This window comes from Apus apus, chromosome 1 (genome assembly GCF_020740795.1).
Source record: "Apus apus isolate bApuApu2 chromosome 1, bApuApu2.pri.cur, whole genome shotgun sequence".
In the NCBI taxonomy this organism is placed as follows: Eukaryota; Metazoa; Chordata; class Aves; order Apodiformes; family Apodidae; genus Apus; species Apus apus.
The window spans coordinates 27,323,997-27,351,833 of record NC_067282.1 but is presented as its reverse complement, the minus strand read 5'-3'; the positions used below and the strand labels follow the sequence as shown (position 1 = coordinate 27,351,833).

General features: G+C 44.5%; 1 protein-coding gene across 1 annotated transcript; it reads left to right on the top strand.

Annotated features, from left to right (window-relative positions):
* The first annotated feature begins 7,407 nt into the window (after positions 1–7,407).
* On the top strand, positions 7,408–26,145 carry LOC127386072 (phosphatidylinositol 3,4,5-trisphosphate 3-phosphatase TPTE2-like). Its single transcript, XM_051622571.1, is given in 19 exon segments — positions 7,408–7,751; positions 7,970–8,043; positions 10,082–10,159; positions 11,778–11,825; positions 12,550–12,711; positions 13,127–13,246; positions 16,152–16,251; positions 17,083–17,146; positions 17,664–17,728; positions 18,298–18,358; positions 19,127–19,208; positions 19,289–19,377; positions 21,011–21,072; positions 21,989–22,069; positions 23,079–23,184; positions 23,845–23,942; positions 24,315–24,410; positions 24,877–24,947; positions 25,864–26,145. Coding segments are annotated over 18 exon segments (1,536 nt in total). The 5' UTR covers positions 7,408–7,751; positions 7,970–7,993; the 3' UTR covers positions 25,967–26,145.
* The last annotated feature ends 1,692 nt before the right edge of the window (positions 26,146–27,837 follow it).

Below are 27,837 nucleotides of genomic sequence, written 5' to 3'. Positions count from 1 at the left end.
AAGTATGCAAACTGGTGGATTAATGTCAATGAAGAATGTGGATATGGGGCAGCTCTTGATACTGTTGCAGTCACCCCAGAAAGAATGGCTCAGGATGAGGATGGCACCTGATGATGGACACTCAGCTCCCCAGAGGAACATCATTGCATTCGGAAGACAGTGGTGGCATCTCAAAAGTCTCTCAAGACCAGTTCCTCATTGTTTGTTTGTTCTTAGAGGGAGAAGAGAAGAAATGAGGCCGACTGCTTCACTCTCCAAAGGAGGTACAGAGACATGAGATTTTTCACAGCAAGAATCTGACTGCCTGCCTGTGCCCTAGGAAAGTTCATAGAATCATATAATGGTTTGGGTTGGAAGGGGCCTTAAAGATCATCAGGTTCCAATGCCCTGCATGGGCAGAGACACCTCCCACTAGACCAGGTTGCTCAGAGCCCCTGGGCAGTTCTAGTGTCTCACCACTTTCACAATAAATAATTTCTTCCTAATATCAAACCTAAACATACCCTCTTCCAGTGTAAGGCTGTTTCCCCTTGTCCTGTTGCTACCTGCCCTTATAAAAAGCCCCTCCCCAGCTTTCCTGTAGCCCCTGCAGGTACTGGAAGGTGCTATAAGGCCTCCCTGAAGCCTTCTCTTCTCCAGGCTGAACAGCCCCAACTCTCTCAGCCTGTCTTCATAGGAAAGGTGCTCCAGCCCATCTTCATGGCCCTCCTCTGAACTTGCTCCAAGAGCTCTATGTCCTTCTTGTGTTGGGGACTCCAGAACTGGAAACAGTATTCCAGGTGGGATCTCACAAGAGCAGAGTAGAGGGGAAGAATCCCTTCCCTTGACCTTCTGGCCACACCTCTCTTGATGCAGCCCAGGACACGACTGGCTTTCTGGACTCCTCTGCAGACTCTACAGGTGTGGAGGTACCTGGGGCCTGCAAGCTCTTGATGTGGGAGCTACTATACATCTTCTGCAGGAATCTGGGCTGCCAGGTTTTTAAAATCAAATCTATGCATGAGATCTGAAACAAATGTTTATTTTAAAAAAATATCTAAAAATAAAGGGTTTCATCAAAAGTAAGATAGATTTAAAAGATCAGGATGACATCAGCCACCATAGTTTCAACCTACGAAGTAGCTGAAACCAGCATATGTGCATGAAAAGTCTGTGGTTTGTTAGCAAGGAGTAACCACAGAAATCACTGTACAGAGAAGAAGTAATGGTGGCAGACCATGAAACATGCTAGATCTGAATGTTTTGATAACCTTCAAAGAGCAAAGACATAATTCAGTCTAACTAACGAGTCTGCATGCAGCCTCTGAGTATCTAATGGGTTGACACAACAAATGTAATTAGTTTTTAAGTTCCTGAGGGCAAGCACAGGTCCGAGCGGATCTCACATCAGGAATAGCTGTACCAAAGGGAATTAGTCACACGGCCAGAAGGAGTATGTGGATTATCTGCATGATCTTCTACCTACCTCAGGTCAGAGAACTCCCCTGACCTAATTCACTCCCATCTGAATTAGAGCATCTCCTTGATAAAAAGACATTTTGGTGTGAAATACTCAGCAGTGAAGAACCAGCCACAAACTTTAGCATGCTCTTCCACTGCTTAATTACCCACTTTGTTAATTATTATTGTTTTTTGTCCTGAGTCTGAATCTGCCAAGTCTCATCCTGCAGCCTTTTAATCTCGTGATGCCTTATGCTGCAATGGGGAAGAGCACTCTGCTGCCAAATGTCTTTTCACCTGCTTCAGGCTAGGTTCAGGTAGGCACTGGACAGCTGTGTGCTGACTGGGAGCCCACACCCTGGTTACCTACCTCATCTGTGGGTTTAGGTGCTGGGGGGAAGCCAGCAGGGTCACAGAGTAAGGGGGACCTGTCCTGGGCAAGGCTGGGCACCATGGCACAAGCACATCCTGAAGGAAGAGCACTGGTGGGTAGGGCACTCGGCTGGCACGGGGACAGAGAAAGGGCAAGAGCAAGTTCTGCTCCTTCAGTCATTCTCTCCAGGGTTGTTTAATGCAGAACACATACAGAGATAAGAAGAGTTGTGGGTGGTGTATGGCAGTGTGTGGTGGAGGCGGTCTTACAGGGTTTGCTGAGGGGGCTCCAGGGGTTGCAGTGCTCTTCTGCCTGGAGTCAGGATCTTGATCCACCCTAGGCAGGGATAAGAAGCAGAAATACATGGCCAGGACAGGCCAGGGCACACACAGGGAAAGAACTACAGGTTCTGGAGTGATCTATCCAGCCAAACAGAGAAGTGCCAAATCAATTGGATTGACTCTAGGGTTGGGCAGCTGCTGAAGAAGTACTTTTCTAGGTTTAAATCTTGAAGATTTAAGTCTGCTTACACCTCTTTTGGGCTCCTAGATCTTTTCCCAGACCAACTGTGATTAAGTCATACTTTATCTTTTCTTTCAGAAGATGGACAGCTTTGAGCTCCTTGACCCTGGTGTGATGAGGTGCACTTCACAGCTTTTTACTCACATCATGGCTCTTTCTTTTTCTGGAATTGTGGTTACTAGGATTGGAGACCTGAGAGCACAGAGGAGCCAAGTAAAGAGCTCAAGCAACATGTCCAACCCAGCATCTTTCCTGTCTGTGGATCCGATCCAAGGATCTTGTTATTCCTTGTGCCAAACAGCTACATGCCAGAGTGACCTGTGGCTGGCTGTGGCTGGCCTGTTTTCAAAATACAGTCACTGATGTTCTAGGTCCGACGTGCCATGGTGTTACCCCATGCAGTCAGAATGACTGATTTTAACAACTGAGTTAAGAAATTCTTGTCAGCTGTCTGACATGTACACACATATCCCATAAAAGTGGCAGGTGTCTCTCAGTAGGACTGTAAGCAGACTAAGGATTTATTTTAAAGAGTTTCTTGGTCCTTCAGATACCAAGGGCTGAAAAGCACCACCCTGAGGTCCTTTGTTCTGAGATTGACAGTGGATGCAAGGAAATGCATGTTGCTTGGTCATCTGCCCTTGCCAGATGTTACAGTTTAGTCAGTGCTAGGCAGCTCTTCTTCTTCTGTCCAACCACTTTTCCGACCTCTGTGTCAGCTGCAAACTTCGTCACTCAGGATTTTTTATCTGGGGCATGGTTTAAAACAAAACAACACAACCTTAAACAGCGTAAGACAAAACCCAATCCCTGCAGAACCTCTCTGAAAAGGAAATGCTCAGGGATGGTTCCTCTTTTAGTTATTTTAAAACTAGCGTACTGAGTTTTCACCAATGTGAACCAGATTGAGTTTACATTCTTCTACCTTTTCATTAAAATGTGATTTTTCTAACCAGATAGTTGCTTACAGAAGCAAGAAAATACTTTTATCAGTAAAACTTGTTATCTTATTTTAGAAATATAAGATCATTTTAGAAATATTAGATGAGAAGCTGGACATGAGCTGCCAGTGTGTGCTCACAGCCCAGAGAGCCAACCCCATCCTGGGCTGCATCAAAAGAAGTGTGGCCAGCAGGGCCAGGGAGGTGATTCTGCCCCTCTGCTCTGCTCTGGTGAGACCACACCTGCAATACTGTGTACAGTTCTGGTGCCCTCAGCAGAGGAAAGATATGGAGCTGTTGGAGACGGTCCAGAGAAGGGCCATAAAGATGATCAAAGGCCTGGGGCACCTCTGCTGTGAAGACAGGCTGAGAGAGTTGGGGCTGTTCAGCCTGGAGAAGACATTATAGCACCTTCCAGTACCTGAAGGGGTTACAGGAAAGCTGGGGAGGGGCTCTTCACCAGAGAGGGCAGTGATAGGACAAGGGATAATGGTTTTAAACTGAAAGAGGGGAGATTCAGGTTAGACATCAGGAAGAAATTCTTCACTGTGAGGGTAGTAAGGCACTGGAACAGGTTGCCCAGGGAGGTTGTGGAAGTCCCCTCCCTGGGGGTGTTCAAGGCCAGGTTGGATGAGGCTTGTGCAGCCTGGTCTAGTTTGAGGTGTCCTTGCTCATAGCAGGGAGGTTGGAACCTTATGGTCTTTAGGGTCCCTTCCAACCTTAACCATCCTATGAGTCTGTGAAATCAGCTTCATGAGAATTATTTTCCCTAACCCCACATTGACCTGCACTTTATTATTATTGTTATTGTTATGATTATCATTATGTTTCTTTAATATTTTATTTGTTGAAGCCTCTACCTACTCTACTCTTATTTTTTCTGGGAGCATAGCCAAGCTGACAGATCTAGCATCATCAGGTCATCTGATCCACCTGCTTTTAATATTGGCAGAGAACTGATATTTTTTTCCACTTAGCTCCATATTTCTGCTACCCCAAGACTTCATAAAAATAAAATTACTTTTTTTTGGCTGTCTCTCAAGAGTATCATGTATAAATGAGCCATACCTACTGATCTTAAAATCTGTCAAGCTAAGATTCTGTTTACCACTCTCTCTGTTATTTTTGGAATGTAAAGTATGTCATCACCCCTCTGAGATATGCACACTTCATCTTGCTCTCTACCCAGTAGGTAACTGGATTATTTACCGACATTTCAACCTTTTCTGCATTTTGTTGACAATTCTTTTATTATACACTGATGAATAATCCATGGGGGGGTTAAATGTCAGTATCAGGAGTTAAACAGCAAAATATAATTAAAATTGTTTACAAGTTTTGATTATATATATTTTTTAGAAAACAGAATATTTTCAGTGCTTCCTTTTTTTAGCTTTATAAACCTTGGATCTTTTTTCCACACTTTTTTTTTTCACCAGCTGAGAGCTAGAAATTTGATTTTATTACTTAAAAAGTGGTGTTTTTATTTCAGTAATTTGATCCCAGAAGTTAGGGTCTTAAAGAAAACAGAGCAACCACCAGGAAACTCATGCTGACGCATGAGAGCTGGCAAATCTTCTACAGCATCACCAATGCTCTGATATTAGCAGCACTGAAAGGAGCAGTTACAGTGCTCTCACTGGCCATGCAACATTTACCTTTTTGATGAAAAATAGGAAGAACTGTGTTTCCATTTTAAGTGCACCTGCAGCCTCTAGCAAGCTGGTTCCTTTACAGCCTTGGCATTCAATCTGAGTGCCAAACTGGAAGCCTCCTGCCTCCAGTCCCTCCTCTGACTGGTTGTTACAGGTTGCTCTGTTAAAAGTCCACTTTAATACCCAAACTGCTTTCACACCATGGTGCTTTCAGAGCCCAGGACAGGGGAAACCAGACTTCTGTATTCTATACTCTTCTCTGATATGGTCCTCCCCATAAAGGAGCTCCACTCCATGGACACAAGTTCCTGCTGAGAATAACTCACAGGATACCCACATGGTCCACAGGATCAAGTCTGCACTAAAAAAACTTGCACATGTAAACTTTTTTTTTTTGCAGATCTAAAGTAAGTTAATCGAATGTTCCTTCTCATCATGCAGCTTAGTTTCCATCCAAGTTTAGCTGCTTCTCAAATACATCATTATCTGAACATACCAAAACATCTTTAGCTCACCACTTGCTACCACTCTGTACAAGCTACTTACCCATACATCTATATGTATATGACAGACTGGAAAGGGAAACTTTTTACTTAATCGGCTGCGCAGAAAAGCTCCCTAATCCCTGCGTTCATCTTAAAGATTTTCTTCCTTTTGGGCAAGGAGCATCCGGAAACGCTCCAGCCATCGGTTTATCTTCTCTACCCCTGACCACGCGCCGGCAGCCCCGGCCAAGAGCAGCCCCCAAAAGCTCGCTTGGAGCTCCCTCTGCTGCCCACCGTCCTGCGGAAACCTCCCAGCGCAGCCCGGCCCTTCCCGCAGCAGCTGTTCCACCGAGAGATGCTCCTGCCCAGCGGCTCTTACCACTTGCCTTGGTCAGCGGTGCGGCGGGTGTGAAGCCTCCGCACCGCACAGGGTCAGAAACCTGCCCTGCAGGCTCCGGTTCTGCAAAAACACAAGTGCTCAATTGTATGTGTAAAACGTGCCCGATGTGACGCGTCTTTGCCCTGGACGGAGGCAGCTGCTGCCGCAGCCTGTGGAGGCCTGACTGCCCCGCAGCCCCGCACCAACCCTGCTCCCATCGCAGCCCCTGGAAGAGCCTCCGTCCCGCAGAAGCTGCATCAAAACGCGGCAGCAAAGTCTGGAGAGTTGAGCGGGGAGAAACTTGATGAAATTCAACAAGGGCAAGTGTAGAGTCTTGCATCTGCGCAAGAACAATCCCATGTACCAGTACAGGTTGGGGGCTGACCTGCTGGAGAGCAGTGTAGGTGAAAGGGACCTGGGGTCCTGGTGGACAGGAGGATGACCATGAGCCAGCAGTGTGCCCTTGTGGCCAAGAAGGCCAATGGCATCCTGGGGTGTATTAGAAAGGGTGTGGCTAGTAGGTCAAGAGAGGTTCTCCTCTCCCTCTATTCTGCATTGGTGAGGCCACATCTGGAGTATTGTGTCCAGTTCTGGGCCCCTCAGTTCCAGAAGGACAGGGAACTGCTTGAAAGAGTCCAGTGCAGAGCCACAAAGTTGATTAAGGGAGTGGAACATCTCCCTTATGAGGAAAGGCTGAGGGAGCTGGGTCTCTTTAGTTTGGAGGAGACTGAGGGGTGACCTCATCAATGTTTACAAATATGTTAAGTGTCAGGAGGACAGAGCCAGGCTTTTTTCAGTGATGTCCAGTGATAGGACAAGGGGCAATGGGTGCAAACTGGAGCATAGGAGGTTCCATGTGAATATCAGGAAGAACTTCTTTCCTGTGAGAGTGACAGAGCACTGGAACAGGCTGCCCAGAGAGGTTGTGGAGTCTCCTTCGCTGGAGACATTCAAGACCCACCTGGACACGTTCCTGTGTGATGTGCTCTGGGTGATCCTGCTCTGGCAGGGGGGTTGGACTGGATGATCTTCCGAGGACTCTTCCAACCCCTAGGATTCTGTGACTCTACGACAGCCGCAGGGCCGGGCGCGGGCGGCAGGCACCGCTGGGGCGGGCGGGCTCCCTGCTCCAGCAGCCGGGCACGGCGCGACCCGGGGGCACGATCTGCCGGGCTCCCCGGGGAGCAGCCCGGGGCCTGTTGACCATCCCTGCCCATCGGGGCCCACCGCCGGCCGGCTGCGAGGTGCGGGGAGCGGCGGGGCCATCACCACGGCAGCGGGCGGGCCCGCCCCGCTCCCGGCCCAGGTGCAGCCGCGCTCGCCGCCGGGCCATTTAGCCGCGGCTCGGCGCGGAGAACGAGGCGCGTTCCCGCTCCGCGGCTCGGCCTGGCCTGGGCGGGTGAGCGGGGAGCTCCGCAGCCCGGCCGGCGCTGGGGGGAGGCGGGAGGGTCGGGAGAACAGCGCTCAGGAAGTTTAACGCAACTTTCCGCTGAGCCCGCCGGGGGCGGGATCCGGGCTCGCCTTGGAGCAGCGGGCGCGGGGAGGTGGGGGCCGCGCCGGGCGGGGCTGCGCGCTCCGGGGGCGCCGCGGGCTGTGCCCCGGGGCTGGGGAGCCCTGCGCTCCCTGCGGGGCCTCCGCCGGGAAGGGGTGCCGGAGGCTTGCGGGGCAGCTGGCCAGGGCCGTGCCCTGCCCTGCCCTGCCGCGGTGGGAGCCGCTGCGCTGCCCGGGGCCGCGAGGCTGTGTCCGAGCGGCCAGGCGGGCCCGAGGGAGCGGGGATGCTGTGGGTGTCCCGCCCGAGCAGCTGATGTGTGTCCGGAGCTCTCGGACCCGCTCGCTGGGCTTTCTTGCCCGCGCTTGCGGAGTAGCCGGGGCTGCCCCCCTCCCGGAGGGGCCGGCTGGGGCTCCTCTGTGCTTCGGAGCTTGAAGCAGGGGAAGAAGCTGCACCGTGAGGAAGAGGTGCTACTTCAGGGTTATTGTCGCTGTAGCATATTAGGTGTAGTAAAAAAAAAAACAACCCTTTATCGCGCTGCTGAGTGCACTGACTCTTGCCAGCCTCATAGCTGAAGAGTGCTTTGTCCTGTCTGCTGGTAGCTTGAGTGTGAGGCTTCCATAGGATGCTGGCGTTGGCTCTTTCTTACACTGGCCTCTCTCTAACTAGATGTGTTTCTCTTAAGACCGGCAGAGCAACAACAGGCAAGATGACAACTGTGAGGTATGAGCAAGGGGCAGAGCTGACAGAAGCGTCCAGGTGAGTGACATGAACTGCACCAGGGTATGGGGTTTGGGGCTGAATTATCCTGTGTGTGGTTCCCTGCCTAGAGTTTCTCAGTGCTTTAAATATAACAAAGAGAACAATGATGGAGTGCTTGAGACTTATATAGCACACAGTCTATTTATTTGCTTCCTGCTCCCTTAAAAGGCTGTTGTTTGAGAGGCATGAGAAATATGCTGTTGTGAGTGACATGTTGCAAGTATTGAAGAATTACAGAGCACCCAGCCCTGGTGTAATAAACTCATGTCAGTAAAGCCTCCTCTCTTACAGCATCCAGACACTGTCAGGGTCTCTTGGAGAGCAGAGCAAGAGCATCCTGCTCTACACAAAAGCCTCACGTCTGAAGTTCTCTTCAGCTATGAGCAGCAAGAAAGGTTTATGCTCTGTATTGAAAGTGTGTGTGTAGAGGAAATGGGTTCTTCTAGTATATCCTCATTTTCTTCCCCTCCACCTCAGTAGTCAAAGACTAGATGTAGTATCTTTTGGCAGAGAGCTTGCTCCAGCTTGGTCAGGGAGGTGTAGAGTGCTCAGCAAAACAGACTCCCCCTGAGAAAGGCATTACTATCTAGAGCTGAATTTTTGTGTGAGAGTGCAGTGGAAATTGTACTCAGACTTGGCTTCTGTTTTCTTTTTGTGCTAAAGATTGGCTTCCTAACCCAAAACACTGCTGTTGCTTATTCTTATTTTGAGTTATTTTAATCACAGTGGAGAATAAAGTGGAGCCATTTGGTGCACTTTGTGTGTCTGCAAGTATAAGCAAGTAATCTGCAGCAGAACTGCTGTAGCAGCAGCATCTGCTTTAATAAGTGAAGCATTTCAGCTGTACATTAAGTGGAAACTCATGAGTTAATATCATGTAGAAACATCTGTGAAGCAAGACTGAACGGCTGGATGTCACTAGAGTTTTGCTTCAGTTCTAGGAACAAAGTGAGGATACTGGTGTCTGAAGATACTGGAACTGGAAAATTAGCTTTAAATACCAAAATGATTGGGAAGGAGTGGGAAATAATTCCTCTCTTCAGCCTGATACTGAATGCAGGTGATGAAGTATCAGTACTGGCTGCTGATGCTGTAGGAAATGCATCGTTAAACTTTTTGCTTTAAGAAGGGTTAGCCCACACTGCAGAGGCCATGGTGGTGGTGGTGCATGGATCACCTGTGGAGGATGAAGAATATTTGAATCCTCTGAGTTGTTACTCTAGTGCTTCAAGCATGCTAGATGGCCACAGAACAGCATGGAAACATCAATATTAACTGTATATGTAGTTGCTCCTGTGCAAGAAGCAATGATTCCACAGCAGACACTGTGGCTGTGCTATTATGCAGCACAGTATTTCTGTGGAGAAGGCTGAATTGCAGACTACGGGGTTTGAATGTTCCACTTTATTTTCTCTGAAGTCATCATATGGCCTTTAAAGCTTCTTAGGTGGCTAAACAAAACTTGTTCTAAAGAGACCCTTTTAAGGAAGTTATGGCAAGCAGCCACTACCCCCAAAAAACGCTGTTCTAGCACTAGCTCAGCTGCTGCTGCTGGTCTTCCAGTTTCCGGTCTGGTATCCTGCTCTGCACAAAAACATTTCTGTGCTATGGCTTTTCCTGGTGAAAAATTTCGTTCCCTGAACAAGTAGGTTACTGTAATAGCATTAATGCTGCAGCAACTTTGCATATGCATACTTCCAGAGTCTGGACTGTTAAGCCCTCAGCAGACTCTTGGATGTCCTCCTTTGAAGTACTTTATCCTGTTGCTGAAAAGATCTGTTCCCTTCCTCCCCCAAAAGAGAAACTTTTGAAAGATGTATTGCTCATGAGAACTTGGTCAGCACAAGCCAAGGGGTTCTGCTGTGTCAACATTTAGAAGGTCTTTCTTCCCCTGGTGCTCTGCCTGTGCTTTGGCCCAGGCTGCTGCTCACTGCTCAGCTGACAGTTAAAATTCTTTTGTCTGGAACAGTGAAGAGTACCAATGTATTAAGTTGACATCTGTATCACTTTGTGACTTATGTTATTCCTTTGCCAGCTCTCCAACAGCAGAAGAGCCCACAGTAAAGATTGATGATGGTCGTGATGAGGATAATGAACCAGACAGCTGTTCCAAGTAAGCTAATGATGTACTAAATGCCTTGTTTATCCAAAAAAGTGGAGACTTTTGAGCCTAAGAAGGGAGATGGCTTGCTGAAGTAGGGATAAACCCAGTAAATCATTAAATATCTGCATACATTCTCGTACATAATAGAGACAAATAAGTTCAGAAAGCTTCATTAATCCTCTAGAGATGAAAGCTCAGTCCCAGAAATAGCCACAGGGCCCTCGTATTATGCAAAATGTGTAGTCCAAACTGCATCGATTACATTTTCCCAAAGGAATGGGTTTGGGAGAGCACAGAAGAACAAATGCTGATGTGAAAATGAGGTGAATGAGTATCTGAGGAAACCATGAGCATCATGCCCTCATCAAGATGAAACTGTCTGAACTTGCTAGTGATTAACTGTATTCTTGAAGTAGTTATGAAGTGTTTTGGTCTTGTCAACAGATTACCAACTCTTATAGCATATATAGTCAAGTCAGTGACAGTGAATAGACTTGTTTCTCTGTTCCTGCAGTCCAAGAACAGTCAGATTAAACCTGTTGTCTTAGTTCTTCTGTGTGACAACATGTCTCTCTAGAATTCAGAAGCTGGCATTTACAAATGCATTTCACAAAGGCTTTAAGCAGCATATTTGAGCAGATGTGCCACATTTTCTTTAACTCATTTAAGATCTTGGCAGGGCAAAGTGGAGTAAAGTGTATATACTTCAGTCTTTAGTGCATCTAATAAAGGTAATTGTCCTTAGACTGTGGAAGTTGAAGTCTTGGTGTACCTACTACCTGTGCGTTGTAGGGTTGACTAGGTGTTGTCAGGCAAAGTCCAACAAACTGTTAGTGTGGATAATTGCTTCTACCTTAGTTCTTAATGTAGCCTAAGGAGACTTTCAGCTAGTTAGATAGTTACGCAAAGGCTTAGCTTGAAACCAGAAGGCTTAAAGCATACCAAGAGGCAACAAATGTTCTGTAACTGAGAACAAGAGCTGGAACACTGCTGGGGCTGGATACGACTCTCATAATTGGAAGCACTTAGCTTCAGTAACTAATTTTCTTTAAAGGCACTTAAGTCTTCATTCTGAAAGCAAACCCACTATTTGCATTTAAAGACAGAAGAGTGATTTGACACCTTCTGTTCCAAGAGCACAGAAGCAGTAGTGGAGCTGTTAACAAGTGCAGCTTTTTCCAGGTCTGGAAAAAATCCCACTCCTTTGACATAATTTAATATCTTGAGCAAGATACCTGAAGAGGTGTTTATCCTTTAGTCTTCCTCTTCACCAATAGCTATTATACAGCTCCATTTCTTAAAGCTTATAACTGGGCATTAAGACAGAGTTCTAGTGTCACTGTAGTTGTGATGCTGAGTAGTGTTATGCATAAGTACCTACTTCTGTACTTCTAGGGTCTGTAACTGATGGCACTACTTCTAACAAGTGGTCAAAATACCACTCTTGAGGACTGTCTTAACCCTTATGAATAGTGAATGTAACTGAATAATATCCTCCTGAAGAAATCCCTATTATCTAGGATTCTAAAACCAAAACAATGTGAACAAAATAATGTAACAGTGTTCTCGTGGCTAATATCAGTAGCAAAATGTCACTTATCTTGATGCCAGTTCTCTTCTCTTGCAGTGCGATTAGGAGAAAAATTTCCCCGTTTGTGATGTCATTTGGATTCAGGTAAAAGATAATGTTTGTAATTATATAGGCAAGGTAGAAATAGTCCTTATTTCTGGTGTAAGAACTTGAAGAGTTTCTGGAACAGCAGTGACTCTAGTGTGCTCTGACTGGAAAGTACTGAATCCCCTGTCACCCTCTGACTTGAGAAAAGTACTTTGATTGAGAAAGAAGTCTTAAATGGATATGACTGCTCTCCAAGGAGAGCTGAAAGTCAGGACTTCTTGACTGTATGCTGTTGACTTGAATAAAAGCTCTTTAATGGCTTACACCAGGCTGTGTGGCAGTGTCTGAACAACCAGCTGGTGAGTTGTGTGCAGTCTATATGCTGAAAGAAAGTAAGTAATTAAAGACAGTTGTTTTTAAGGGACTACGTTAAATCACAAGTGGGTGGGAAGGTAAGCTGAAAGGCAGCAGTGACACTGGAGTTCCTTGAAGTGTTCAGGTTTGCATCACTCCTAGCTACCTGTGGAATTATAGGTTAGTAACTACAGCCAAGGCTGAAGTAAGTGTACAGTTTCACATGGATGATGTCCTCTGTGCAGATTACTTAAAAATGTAATTTGAATCCTTCAGCTGCTTATACAAGCAGGCCTCAATCTGTATATAGGACAGCACACTCTAGCTGGAATGCCTTTTAAAAAAAACTGGGCTTATGCTTTTCAGTCAATAAATGTCATCAATTCATTACTACCTCTCAAGTTGACTTACATTTTTCTTTTTGCAGAGTATTTGGAGTTGTACTTATAATTGTGGACATCATAGTCGTGATTGTGGATCTGGCTATCAGTGAGAAGAAGAAGGGTGTTAGAGAGATTCTTGAAGGTGTTTCCCTGGCAATAGCACTCTTCTTTCTCATCGATGTTCTCCTGAGGGTGTTTGTTGAAGGGTAAGATGTAGGCAAAACTTAAGTCGAAGTGGCAAGCCCTCAGGCTAGTAAGGAGGCAATGCTTCAACCTTGGACTATGAACGTGGATGCCCTGTAGCCTAGTTTTCTGGTCATAGACAATGGTCATGTCTCCTCTTGGCTGTGTGTACATTGGCTGTTACCCTTCTATAGAATAATCTGTGAAGTGCTTTTGGGATAAGTGAGCACTTGAAAACTGCATCAGCTTTGCTATGACTCCTGTGTGTAGACCAGATGTAAGCTTATTTTCTAAGTGAGCCTTCAGTGCTTGGTGTTAAGAACTACTTCAGGAGAGCTTGTCTCTAGCAGTAGTTCTGTAGGGGTGGTTCTCTTCCTGAAGATGTTTCAATCTTTGCTATCCATGTGGGCATCCATCTAAAACTCTCCTTGGTTTCAGCTTCAGGAACTATTTCCGGTCAAAACTGAATATTTTGGATGCATTCATAGTGGTGGGCACTCTGCTAATTAACATGACATACTCCTTCTCAGACCTTGCTGCAGCAGATCAGATACCAAGGTAAGAATGGGATGGCACCTGTTAAATGTGAGCTCTCTCTTTTTGATAGTCTTCTAAGAATTTTTTTGGGCACCTGTAAGTTAGATGAGTACATACTAAATCATTAATATGGCTGTCACAGTATTTTATGGTACAGACTAATGAGACTAGAGAGACCTAACTCTGATCTGCAGTTAGACTGGAAACTGTCCCTGTCTTGAATGCAGAGATGAACTAAATGTGTATCAGTTGGGGTAACTGGGAGTGAATAGTGAGGCCATCAAATGCACTGACTCAAGCATTTTGGGAGGGAAGGTGTACAGCAGCCCTGATAGAGAGAGGAGAGTCTGAGGAAGGTCAGAAAGAAGAGTTGGATTGTAATAGCAAATGGAACAGACAACTGAGGGATGATCTTCATCTAATTAATCTTGAAACAGGAGTTGCCACACTTCCTCTTTTCTAATGGCCTCATGGTTAATGTGTTGGATTTTTCAGCTGCGCCATGGGGAGGGGAAACATGCTGTTTATGTGTGTAAGTTAATTCAAGTCATATTTAATCTGATTTCTGTAGCTTGATGAGATGATAACCTGTGAGAGGAATCAATTCCTGATGGAGACAGAACTACATCTCTAAGATTAGTTTATCTGTGCAAGGTTTGAATTAGTGAAACTTACTTGATTAGCCAGGGAAAGAAGATGAGCTCTTTTTTTAAAGTTAAAATAAAATTAAAATCGCAAATATGCAGCCCCTGCCCCCCCACCCCCAGTTCAACTGGCTACTGGGCACAAAGGGGCAAACCTTCTTCTGGAAGAAACCAACTCAAAGTCTAGTTACTGAAGAATCCAGAGTTGGACAAACATCTGAAAGTACTAGTTGTCTCTAAACTCAGGTTTTGAAAAGTAGAACTGTCCAAGGAATAGCTTTTGCAGCCTCAATCATAAAAGGCTGTTTCCTTCTAGGTCTTGTAAAACATTAATCTGAGTTGAATGATTACTTCCCATCTCTTTACCCATGTTTTTCTAAAGCAGCTTTCATCTTATGACAGCATCCAATTAAAGATGGGAGAAATAGCACTGTGACAGGGTAATCTGTATGCTATCTTTACTAGGCAATGTTATAACAGGCCTGATTCTGCACTGACCTATCCTGTTGTAAATCAGTGTGTGCAAGTTCCTTGTGTTCTGGCTTGCTGAAGTTGATGGGGATTTAGAATAGGCTTTTGGGATACATAAAAAGGAGTTGACACTAATGCTCTCAAAGATCCTCAGCTGGGGTCTGCCATCTCACCCATGCAATTTTTGAAGCCCTCTGTAAGGCTTCTCTTGTTAAGGACTCTTCAGTCCTGTTCTGGCCAAAATATTACTATCTGGCACTAGATGATACCTCAGACTTGGGCCAAATCCCAAATCTTGATGAGATGGTCTTTCCACCTAACACTCCAGTAGTGCCTACACAATCCAACTAATTCTCAGTAGTCTATCTGGGGTTTATCCCTTTTGTTCCCTCAAACCGTCCTCAAGAAGCAAATGGCAGTCTTAAAGCACCTGATACATCTCAGAATAATTAGAATCTGAGAAGCTTTTATGTGGGTGAGAGCATGTATGTGACAAGTGAAATTTTGGTGGCAGTCCACAGAGGTAACATGCCCTGGTGGAGGGGTACAGTCTGTATTTCTAATCTGGTCTATCTGGGTGTACATTGGGATGTGTTACCTGTTTTATTGAAGTCTGACATATAGAAGCACACTGAGATGAATGAGAATTGGGTGTCAGTCTAGGAGCTAACACTCTGGCTAAGTTCCTAAAGGACAGAATGCAAGCTGTTTTTATCTTGAAGAGCTGTTTCTCACAGTTGTGGTTCAGGCTGGGGAGAAGGACTACAGAGTCATTACTCCAGTGTTGGTTCAGCTCCCTGGCTGCTAAAAATAGCAGGGCAATCCTGGACTAGGAAGGAGCTGGGGGAGAAAAAACTGAAGCTGTTTTCCAAGTGTCCAGGACAACTTTGTCTTGTGGAGCTAAAAGTCAGCATCAGTGCAGAGCAGACTGTCTTCAACTGGAGAGGGTGGGGTAATGCTTCCATAATACTTGTCCCCCTTACTGTGGATATTAACCAGGATTCTTACCAAAGTATATGAGGACCTGAAATATGTGCATGTGGTCACATGCCTCCTTGAGGAATGAATGTTAGTTTTCCCTAGTCCTTAAGGGTATGTGAAAGCAGCTGCCTGTGTTTAGTTGTTTCAGTAGAACCACTCACATAAGCATCTTGTCTGCTTCAAAGTTCAACAGCAGTTCAAAGGTCCTCAAACCAAAGCATCTGCTCAAGTTGCTGAATGATTAAACAGAGGGTTTATACCAATCTGTTCTCGGGTTTCTTAAGCAAGGCATGATGTATATAGCCTGCCTAGCTCTCTTCAGGTGGCTACTAGAATTAAATGTATACTTGAGAACAAGCTTCAAGGAGCAGGAGTTTGGGGATAACATAGGTAGTGTTGAGGGAACTCTTTGCTTGCTAGACAGAAGTGCCTGTGAAAGTCAGTTAGAGGAGGTAGGGGGTTTCCTAGTTCTAGTGGCTGTTCAAAACATGCACTACCAAAAAAATGCTCAATAAAACCATAGTATTCTTCAAGCATAGTATTCTTTCTGCAACATCAGCCTGAGAAGTCCTAGTTCAGTATATGAAACAAAGCTTTCATAGAATCATCATCATAAAAATCACTGAATGGTTTGTGTTGGAAGTGACCTTAAAGATCATCTAGTTCCAACAGCCCTGCATGGGCAGGGACACGTTCTATTAGACCAGTTTGCTCAAGGCTGTATCCAATTTGGCTTTGAAATTGTCTCTTGAACAGCTTTTAAATAGCTTCAAGCTTAATGTATGAGTTTGTGTTCATTTTCTTTCATGGTGGATTGGCCTCTCATCTAGAATGGTTACTCTTCTCCGAGTTCTGAGAATTGTCATCTTAATAAGAATATTTCGCCTGGCTTCACAAAAGAAGCAACTTGAAGTGGTGACCAGGAGAATGGTAAGATGGCTTCTTAATATAACTAGGCTACTATTACTGATACCAGACCTTTCTTGAGGCAGCTGTGAATGGTGAGTAACAAGACTGCTCACAGGCTATTGGTCTGCAGCTGATTCTGCTGCCTAAGCAGCATGCCTGTTCAGTGTTCCTGACTGGTACTGGAGCTTTGCCTCCAACTTCTGTATAGCTAATAATTCTTAACTTTGCTCACATCAGCAGCAACTTGACCTGGAAGGCCAGCATATCAAAGTGATTGCAGCACCACTGTCTCTCTCAGTTGGTGATTTCTAGTTTTTGTGGTACATAGTATATAGAATATTTCTACTTGTGTGTTTTCTCTTACATGGGGAGGACAGAAATTTTAATGCTTCTGCTGCTTCTTCCAGGTGAAAACAAAATGTAGCTGTTGAGGCCCTATCCATTGTAAATGCCTCTTGTTTTTTCATCAGGGGCACTGAAGTGGTACTTGAAGTTTCAAGTATGTCCTCTCGCTTAAGAATAAGTAGTCTTAGTTATGCTGCCCTTTTTTCTTCCCTCAGCCCTCGAATAGCAATGACAGATTTGTGCTGCAGTCTGCAAAGAATCTGTGGTGTTCTTTTCACTAAAATAAACTTTGATACTTCAGGATAAAAACTCCATGGAGTTTCAACCTAAAATCTAACACAATAAATACTATTCTTGGCTAATGCTGTAAACTTTGCAATAGAAAAATAATGGTCTGCTATTCCTGACTTAACTTCAGAGCCTAGATGGTTGGTTTTACCCAGTAACAGGCAATACTTGTTGACCTTTGGCATTCCTTTGAAAGACTAACTCCACTTTTTTTCACAGGTCTCTGAAAACAAAAGGCGTTATATGAAAGATGGCTTTGATCTGGATCTCACTTATGTTACTGGTTTGTAGAAGCAAATGACACTTTGCAGCATGTTATGTCCTGCTAACACTAACTCTTCAATTAATAAGTGTTTGATCTGAAGTACAGGCAGTGTTTTAGACTAATGGAATTTAGGCGTGAAGTCAAACCAGGCCTACTTAACTTCTGTGGGATTTTGAAATGGCTTCCTGACTCTGATGCTGTTCTCAAGGATTAGCCTTCTGGACAGAGGTTGCACTTGCTGTAGGGTATGACAGAAATTCTCCTGAGGCCCAGGGAATGAGAGCTGAGAAACTATTGACCAGCTCATAGTTGTTTTGCCTGTGATTCTATAGAGACTGGCATTTAATGGTAGGTGATGCTTCAGGAAGCATTAGTCTCCTGCTCTGGCTCTACTAAATACAGAAGAAAACCTCTCAGAAGTGGATAGGTGGTTCTTATAAATAGGGTGTTTCATAACGATGTTGCTGTCAACCATGTAGTTTCTACATGTTGGGAAGGTTCTCCCTGTTACTTCTGGTTGCTTTCTTTTCCACAGATCGCATTATTGCAATGTCATTTCCATCTTCTGGGAAGCAGTCTTTCTATAGGAACCCTATAGAGGTAAAAATCTCTCATCTACCAAGTTCAGTGTTTCTGAATGCTGTTTTTCTTCTAGGTTCCCACTAATTTGCATATAGACTAGGTCATAAGTCAGTCCTAGTCCTGCTGTCTTGGCTGGTTGGAATGACTAAATGGTGGTCTCCACCATTTGTGTTGTAGTCTCTTAACTAAGCCTAGTGGGATATTTCTCACAGTGGGTGCACACTACTGCTCTGATGCTCCCATTCCTTGGGAACACTTCAGGGAACCAATCAGTTCTGTCCCAGGGTAGTAATAGTATGAGTGAGAATTGTAAACTCATCTAAATAAAGTTGTTTAAAAGGTCTGCATTGATGCTCTTTAGAGCTATGCTGTCTGATATTGCAGAAACAAATATGCAGGGTAGGGAAGATAGTTGCAGTAGTACTTTTGTTCCAGACAAGAACCTGAGCTATTGGGCTGGAAAGTCCTGCTGTCCAGGGACTGTTTATGAATGCAATTGCTGACCTCACTTGATGGGGAGTGAGGTGGCACTGGTAATAATGACCAGAGCACTAACCACTCTGAACTCTGTCTTGTTATTGCTTTAGGAAGTTGCAAGATTTTTGGACACCAAACATGCAGACCACTATAAAGTCTACAATCTCTGCAGTAAGTATGTTCACTTGCTCACTGTGCTGAAATAATGCTAAAACATGTTTTTCAAGTTACAATGCAGGCAATACCAGGTGTCTGAAGCCTGTCAAAAGTAAACAGCTGTCTGACTACCTTCTGTCCTGAAGGTGGCTATTGACTTTGAGCATCTAATATATTGTACCAAAGCTTGCAAAGGATACTGGGTACCTTGCAGTTTAGGCTTCCTTGCTCACTCTCATGAGGCAACAAGCTCTTTTGTTCAGAGGTGGCTAAAACAAAGAAAAAAACCTTGGGGAAAACTATGCTGTGGTTTCTGCTTTCATAGTACAGCATCAGAGCTGGAAGCAGACAGTATGATATATAAACATTGATACTGAAGTGGTTAAAAATTAAAACTGTCCTCTAGATAGCAGAGGGATGGATGAGGGCTCACAGATGAGGAGTGTGGTGCCAGCAGTTCCTTACTACTTCGTAAGTGGTAGTTTCTGTGATTGACCCTGACAGTACATTAAAACATAACCCCTATGGAAAGGAATGGCCATCTGGGCCTGGAAATGAGTTTTCACTTAAAAGTGAGAGTTGTGAAGCTAGAAGCTCAGCAAGCATGGTTTTAAGCCAAATTACCTCATAGTTTCTACACTTTCATTTGTCTGTTTTTGTTTTGTTTTTTTTACTGTAGTTAAAACACTAGTAAATGCTTAGACCAGCAGTTGTGTCAGAAGCCACTTTCTTTGTTGCAAGCCTGTTCCCTTTCCTGGCATAACTCCACATCTTTCCTTCTAGGTGAAAAAGGCTATGACCCTAAGTACTTCCACTAAAGGGTAGAAAGGATCTTTATTGATGACCACAATGTCCCAGCACTACAGTGAGTCTTCTTAAGAAAGACGTACATCATGATAGTTCTCTGTGGGCATTTGATTTGATCTACTCTTTCTTCTTACCTAGGGACATGCTGAAATTCACTGCCAGTGTCCGTGAATGGATGAGGCAGGATGAAAAGAATATTGTAGCAATTCACTGTAAAGGAGGCAAAGGTAGGACTTCTCATGTGTCATCTATGTATGCTACAAATTACATGTTATTCTTAGGATGGCTTCTTTGGTGTAAATATGGCCCTAAGCCATAGCATGAGATGGGTTTAGAGTCTATCTTGGTACATTCTGCAGACACTGTGATTACTAGCAACAGTGTAGTGCTGCATGTTCTGTTTTTTGCAACCCCATTTTTAGGTGGCCAAAATTGGTTCTTCATTGAAGTTGGTATCTGATCTCTTAAAATGGTTTTCAGTAATTTCCTGCTGTCCTGACTGTTGGGAGAGCAGTCTCCTAGGAGAGGCTGTTACTATCAAAAGTGTTAAGCTGCTGCTTTGGCTCCCTGGCAGCCAGTCACCCACCCTGAGTATCCTGCACTGTATTATATCTCAAGTTTTTAAACTTTTTGCAAGGGGAGAGTGGAGTGTTGTAGGTACTGCTGGATCTCCAATCAAGATACATAAGGTGTTAGGGGATGGAGTGCGATGGGAACAGGCTAGTTAAAGCTATTGCATATTGGCTGATCTGCAGGTGCTGTCCTGGAGCACCTCTGCTATTAAGACAGGCTAAGAGAGTTGGGGCTGTTCAGCCTAGAGAAGAGAAGGCTCCAGGGGGACTTTATAGCAGCCTTCCAGTACCTGAAGGGGGGCTGCAGGAAAGCTGAGGAGGGGCTTTTTATCAGAGAAGATAGTGATAGGACAAGGGGTAATGGTTTTAAACTGAAAAAGAGGAGATTTAGGTTAGATATTAGGAAGAAATTCTTCACTATAAGGGTGGTGAGGAACTGGAATGGGTTGCCCAGGGAGGTTGTTGATGCCTCATCCCTGAAGGTTTTTAAGGCCAGGTTGGATGAGGTTTTGTGCAACCTGGTCTAGTGGTAGGGTTCCCTGCTCATGGCAGGGAGGTTGGAACCTGATGATCTTTAAGGTCCCTTCCAACCTTAATGATTCTATGATTCTATCCATAACCTGTAGTAGTGCAGCAGCTGTTGAAGAATATAGCTGTGCAAATAAGCCAAACTTCCTACAAACATCTGCCACATCTTTAGGCTCCTGCTGTTACTACATCAGATACTTGGCTTAATCCACATGGTTGCTTAACATAAGGTTCTTTCCTCCACTTGCAGCCGTATCTTAAAATATTCTGCAAAACTGAACACTGAAGCTGCCTGCAGGCCTAAACCAGCTTGAAGAACAACTGTAGGGAGGGGTGACTTGACCTCTGAGACTTTTAAATAAAAAACTGAGGCTGTCTTGGAGTCTGTGCTAGCAGCCTTGAGGCCTCCTTAGTAGGGCTGGGGGAAAACGTGGGAGCAGAAATGCAACTCTTGAGGCTTAGAGCATTGGCAAGTGTCAGTCTATAGCCTGATCTAGTAGTGTGTACTTGACTCTGGCCCCTGCTAAATGGAGGGTGCAGATACTGGCTAGTTTCCTAAGAATACTGCAAGGAAGAGTGAGGACTGCTTTTAAGGAACAAGTTAACAAACCCTAGTATCTTGTCTTCAACTCATTCTTCCCATTGTCACTTATGTCCTGTTATATCTTCTAGTTCAAAATTTTTAACTTCAAAGGTATTTGGAATTATTTTTTTGAAGATGAACTCCTGTAGTTCAACCTGTCTCTTATTTCTAATACAGGCAGGACTGGAACAATGGTCTGTACTTGTCTCATAGACAGTGACCAGTTTGAGAGTGCAAAGGTAAAAACTACTTATTTTTTGATTCTTCTAGTATTCAAAATGCCCCCTTAGGACCTACCTAATTGGTGAAATGACTAATACTCTGCAAAAAGTCCATACTGGAAGAAAGGATACTGTGAACAATCTGTTCTACAAAAGTTCTTGCAAGTCTTGCTACTATGTAAATTTCTTTCTGCTGAAAACTGTTCTTGATCAGGAATAACTGGAAAAGTAGAACTTAGCAGGATACCAACCTGAAGCACTTTGTTTTTTGAGGCATAATTGACATAGGATCTTGAGCAACAACTTTCTTAAACTGTCAGGTGGCTTCTGAGCATGCTCTACTAAAGATAGTGCCACTGTTTAGGTGCAGTTTTTTCCCCAACCTTTCTCCAAGTAGTGTGAGGCATCAAGAGTTGCTTTGTCTTGACTGTCAGCCTTACAGCTAAAAGCCCTTCTGAGGAAAGGGAGAAAGATCACCAAGTCTCAGTCAGGACAGGTGCATGTGCTGCTTTGGTATCTCAGGTCTGGTGTTTCAATCTGGAGACATGGGCTGCAGAAGGCCTGGGTCACTCAAGGTAGTCTGGCCAGAGTGTGTATCCATTTAAACACTTGTTTTTCTCTGAGTTTGGTTTGTGTAGATCTGAACTCATGTGCAGGTGGTTCTAAAGCAATTGCTTAAAAGGCATATTGCTATCCTTGTTCAATGAGCTTTATTAACAGTCTTTCATGGTTGACAGACTTGATGTCTCTGACTTCTGAATTAGTACTTATTTAGTGAAAAGAATCCTTTAGAAGGTGCCAAAACAAAACTACTATGTGTTTTCATTTGCAGTCCCACATTAGAATTGACTAGTGTAATTCTAGTTTACTATCCACTTCTCAGGAAGGGGAATGGTTGTGGGATATATCTTAACTCTCAAATCTTGCTGTGTAGGAAAGTTTGGACTACTTTGGGGAGAGAAGAACTGATAGAAGCACGAGTACCAAGTTTCAAGGAGTTGAAACTCCCTCCCAGGTAAGCTTGAGCAAGTCCAGTAATGGGAGCCAAACCAACTTGAGCCTTGTGAGCACTTGCACTATCCCACCTCCCCTGCCTTGTTTCAGAGATGTAGGTTCCTGCTAATGCTGAATTCTTGAACTTTCTGTACTCTTTCTTTAAGGGTTTGAAGGCTATCAACTGGTAGGGTTGCAGTGCATCTTCCCCCTCCCCTTTGTTCAAGCACATTCTTTATGGCTTCCTCTGTCTAACTTCATAAGATCTGAGTTATGGCATCTAAGATGACAATTATGAGATTAGGAGAGCTTTCAGTCCAACCCCACTGTTCAAGCAGGCTGAGCTAGAGCAGGTTGCCTAGGTCTGTGTCCAGTCAGGTCTAGAATATCTGCGCAGATGGAGACTCCACAGCTGCTCTGGACAACCCGTTGCAGTGTGTGCTCACCCTCAGGAGCATGACCCTATAAGACAATTGGGCTGTTTATCAAGGGTGTGCTGCAGCCTGCCCTGGGGAGGGCTGTGGCACTGATGTGGCTAGATGCAGGAATGCATCTTCCAGAGGCTGCATTCACAAGAAAATACCAAAATGTTTGTCTCAGACCCCAGAGTTTGGGGCTTTGTGCATTTTGATTCACTGTGTACTGACGTTCAAAGGTGTGAGATGAAGCTGGTATAAAATAGAATATGGCTCTTCTTCAGAATGTGCTTCTGTAAAATAAAAGTATCTTAAGTGTTTTGCTCCTTACAAAGCTACAATACAAAAGGTCTTCATTTCTTATGGAACAAAAAGGTACAGATTTCCTTTTAGAATGTGAAGCTTAAATACTATTTAAAAATGTAGATATTGAATTTGTCTAGAAGGTTGTTTGACCTGGGAAGGGGAAGGAGAGCAAATGGCTACTTTGTTCTTGGCTTTGAACTTAGGAGAGCTAAGAACTTGTAGAAGATCTATTTAATCCTGTTTCTGCCTAGAGTTAGTCTGTGTGGGGTACAGAAACTTCATAATGTGTCTGGGTTTTTTGCATTACAGAGTAGGTATGTTGGGTATTATGAGATCCTGAAAAACAAGTATAACTTGAAACTCCCACCAGAGAGACAACTCAAAATAAAAAACCTCAAAATCCACTCTATACATGGTAAGAACTCTTGAATTTGGGCATTCCTCTATCTGGTAATGGCTTCCTAGTACAGGCAGCTGATCTCTTCTGTCTCTCTTGCTAAGCCTGTGGCAGGAATATAGGCTTACTGGGATTTAAGAATTCAAATGATACAGTTAAAATACAATGAAAGACGCCTTGGAGTGCAATTGCCCCAGGAGTTCCATCACTTTCTGAGTGTCTGGTCAAATGGTGGTTTGCATACAAGATGCTCTGTTTTGGGAGGGACATCAATTTTTAAGTTATATTAGTGGATCCAGTTCCACATGTGGAGTTAAATGTTTCTCAGCTTAATACACACACCTTTTTCTGTACATATATACTGGTAATTTTCATAAAAGGCAGGAAGTTTAGCACTACTTGTTCAGGGGGACTTTGAACTGCTGTTCTTGTTCAGTCAGTGGAACTAGACTCTAAACTAGCCTGTTCCTGCTCCACGCATAGGATTCACTTGCTACTTCAAAATATAGCTTTCAACCACTGAATCTTGAGCTGCCTTTGGGATTTGAGTTCTCTAAAGTCTATAAAGAAGCATTCTGGAAAGAAGGTGCTTTTGACTGGGATTACACTTGGTTTTCATGACCATTTGTGTTTCCACTTGTCTATGTCCTCTGGTATAATGCAACTCTTTCTTCCTAGGAGTTGGGAAAGGCAATGGAACTGATATGAAGGTGCAGATAATAGTGAGGAAGCAAGTTGTGCTTGAATGTGTATGTGCCAGACAAGGAAACTGCAAGGTGAGAGTGCTATTAAGTCATGTCAGTTTAATCACCGAAGTTGAAAGCTAACTGAGAGGTCACAGGTATCTTCCTGTAAAAGTTGAATACTTGGCACAAAACTAGCTAAATAAATTGATGCTGTAAATTCTGGGAGAATGGAAAAGCTAGGCTCTGTTAAATCACAGGAAAAGTAGTGTTGAGATAGCGAAAGATTTCCCTAGAAGTCAATTAAATGCTGTAGCTTACTCTGACCTGAGTAGCTTAAATTGTTGGCTATTATACTAGCACTGCTGTAGCATTTGTATTCCATGAGTAAGTACTGGCATGAATTGGTCCCTTGTCTCTCTGCAGTAACTCTTCATAAAAGTTATACTTTATTCTGTTATCCAGCTCTTCTTTGATTCTGAAAGTGACTCTGTAGTCATTGGCTTGGAAGACAGCCCCGTTATAAGTGGTGATGTGAAAGTCAGATTTGAATCACATTCAGTAAGTAAATGGCATCAAGACCCTCACTTGAGTATGGGAGGCTGCAGCACAAACAGCAGCTGGGTGCTGGCTTTTCTGATGGGGCAGAATCTGTGTTCCTCCCAGTGGCTATGTGGGGTGGCCCCACTGTAGCAGCTGTTGTTCCGCCTCTGTGCAGTGAGCGATGCAGCAAATGGTGCTGCATCAGCCTGTGCAGGCAGGGGAGGCATCTGCCTGTACATACAGTACAACCAAGATATCTTGGTTGGATCCTTTCTGCTTCTAACATGAGTCTCTTAATTGTATTGAGTTTGGGTGGCCTAGCCCTGAAATAACAGTGATCTGGGTGTGATACTCTGCTCTGCAAGGGTACTGAACCCTGCCACTGTACCTTTGTAATCCAAACTGAGTTCAGCTGTGTAGTCTTGCTCTGCAAAAAGGCATCATATTGTGTCATGGAGTCCTTAAACAAGGTCTCTGTGTTTAGGATCTCCCAAAAGGCTATGATGACTGCCCATTTTTCTTCTGGTTCAACACTTCATTTATTGAAAATAACAGGTGAGTGATCATAGTGACTGCCTTCAGGTCCTAACTTCTGGTGTCTGAACAGAGCCGAAAGCTCATGAACATGGTACTGAAAGTTAATAACTGGTTGATGAAGTCTGTCTTGGCTTCTGTGTGGGTACTGGTCTCTGAGTCTCAATTGAAACTTGTAGTTCACTTGGCATGGTGCAAACATGTTTCTTTTAAATGTACATGAACATGTTCATAACTCTAAACTTAAGCAGAGCCAGCAATGCACTGTGCAGTTCAAGTGCTCACATCTAGTCAAACCAAATAAGTACCAGGAGAAATGTATGCATGCTATATGATAGTCCTGCAACAGTGCCACTCAAAAATTTTGACCAAGTATTTTGTTCCTTCCAGTGCTGGAGATCATGCCTCACCAGACCTACTCTTAAACACAATTTAGTAGAGACTGTCTCCATTTTTGCCCAGAGAATTCTGATAGACCTCAGGTGGACTAGGTCTGATCAGAAGTGAAACAGCTGCTGAGGCAGTGCTTCTGCATCTATGCCTCTATTTTAGCCATAGCTACTTGCAAGTACTATTAAGTGATATCTAGACATTAATTTTGTAAGCATTAAAAGTGGCGAACATGCCTAAGCCTGGCTGAATATTGAATCAAATCCTTGCCAGTACGGGGATCAGTTAGTAAATCCCTGCCACTTTCATTCCATCAGGAGGCCTTGCACTGTGAGTAATGCTGCTGTACTGACAAGCCCATCAGGTCGATTGCATGTTTCTCAGACTACTTCAGATCCAAAACCCTGTGCAGGCATGGCTGATGTCTTAAATTCAAGATCTGGGGCTATATTTAATATTCCAGGGCTGAACTTGAAGTTCCTGTGGCTGGCTCAAAGGAAAAACACATGTTAGGCTGTAAGTTATGCTACTGAATTTTGTCTTTCAGACTCTACCTTCCCAGGAATGAGCTGGATAACCCTCATAAGTCTAAAACGTGGAAAGTCTATAGTGAGACATTTGCTGTGGAAGTGAACTTTATTGAACCATAAGGGAGAGCTGAAAGAAGGGAAACGTGTAAAATTCATCTCTTCCTAGATAATGTCTTGCTGCTTCAGTATAAAGTGAAGGAGTCCGATTTTGATGTACTTGATGTATTTCTATGTAGATACAACTTCTCAAATAAACTGACATGAAGTTCTGTTGTGCAGAGCAATAATACTCTGAAGAGTTACTTAGTGCCAGCTGAATATCTTGTCATGTTCATGAGCTGTTGGATCCTTTGAAGCTCATATCTCTACATACAGGTAATCCCTACTTTATTGATGTAAGACAATTGTCTTTAAGCAAGAGCATTAACCTGATGGTGGGTGGAGACCAACAGTGTGGAGGACACTGCTGGAAAAATCTGACACACCTTCCCTCAGCATCAGGATTTTCCATAGGTTAGTGGAATACAGGAATTTGGAGGCAGGAATAGTAATCTGGCACAGGTGCACTAATGCTTCTTGAGAAGTCTTCATTTAATCAGAAATCCATTATGCAGAGTTTTGAGCAGGAGCTGACTAGGGGCTGGGAACTGCACATGTGCTTCCCTGCCACAGAACCTCCCCACAAGGGGCTGAGATGGCAATCCAGCATGGCAGGAGCATGCCAGCTGCCTGTGGCCAGGTTTGCCTTAATACCTGCATGTGATGGGTTTGATCTCTGTACTTGCTGCTTTGAGCTAAAGCTGCAAATGCTTGCTCACCCCTCTGGAGCTAGACTACCACCTGTAACATGCAGACAATGCTTATTCTGCTCCCAGATGTTCTCAGCAGTGCAGCTCTTCTGTGGTGACTGTTCAAGCCTTCCTTGATGAGAAACCTGATGAGGTTTGCTGCTTTAGTCTTTTTATTCTTGTGAACCAAGAGAAGAAGATGCTCATAGCTTTCCACAGCCAGAGAGATCTCTTGCCTTCCAGGTGCATACTTCAGGGCAGTGGCATACTCTGTCACACATGGACTGCTAATTTTTTGAATTTTTGCTATTGCTGTATAATTGGTATTTATGGGCTGGGCTGCTGGGAACTCCCAGAGTTGGAAGTTGCTTCTGTCAGCACTGTACTTCAAGTGCAGAGGTTGAAACCTGTTTTCAGTGACAAAGTGTTCCACCAATTGTTTGTAGGTGCAGGAGAGGGTGAACCTGGCTCTCCTAGATACTGTGAGTGGAAGTAGCTGGAGGTCATGTAGTCCAAACTCTCATGCAAAACAGGTCCAGCTAGAAGAGGCTCACACAGCCTAGTCCAGTTCTATAGACATCCAAGGACAACCTTAATCTTACAACTACTTCCCTTCCTGTTTGGAATTTCTCATGTCCCAGGTTGTGCCCTGTGTGTCTCCCTTAAAAGCCTGGTTCTGTCACCTCCTCTCAGCCCTGAGACCTCTCATCAGCTTTATTACAGGCAAACCCTAGTTCTGTCCACAATCCATCCTGCTTGCCCTCTGCTTGACTTGCTTCTGCATGTCCCTGTGTTTCTTGTTTGGATGTGATATTCCAGATGTGCCCTGACAGAGGCAAGAGGTATGAGCAGAGGGTCAGAAGTGTCTGATTTGCTGTTTCCAGAGCCTGCTCTTGCAGCCTTTGTTGCAAGGCTGTGCTGGCTCATGTTTGACTTCCACTGTTCCCCGAACTCTAGTGTTGCTTCAGAGGCTGCATGTGTGATTGCACGTAACTCGGTAAGCTGCTCCTCAAGGTGAAGGGCTGCTGGCCAAGTTAATGCAGCCCTAGGGATGAGAGACCCTCCAGGCGAGGGACACCAAAGCTGCCTCACTAGAGGGCGATGGAGCGACAAGGCAGCTGAGGCCGCTGTGTCCGCACTGAACGTGCCAGGAGCTGGAAGAGGACGCCAGGTTGTTGCAGCTAGACGGGCCGATGACTGAGT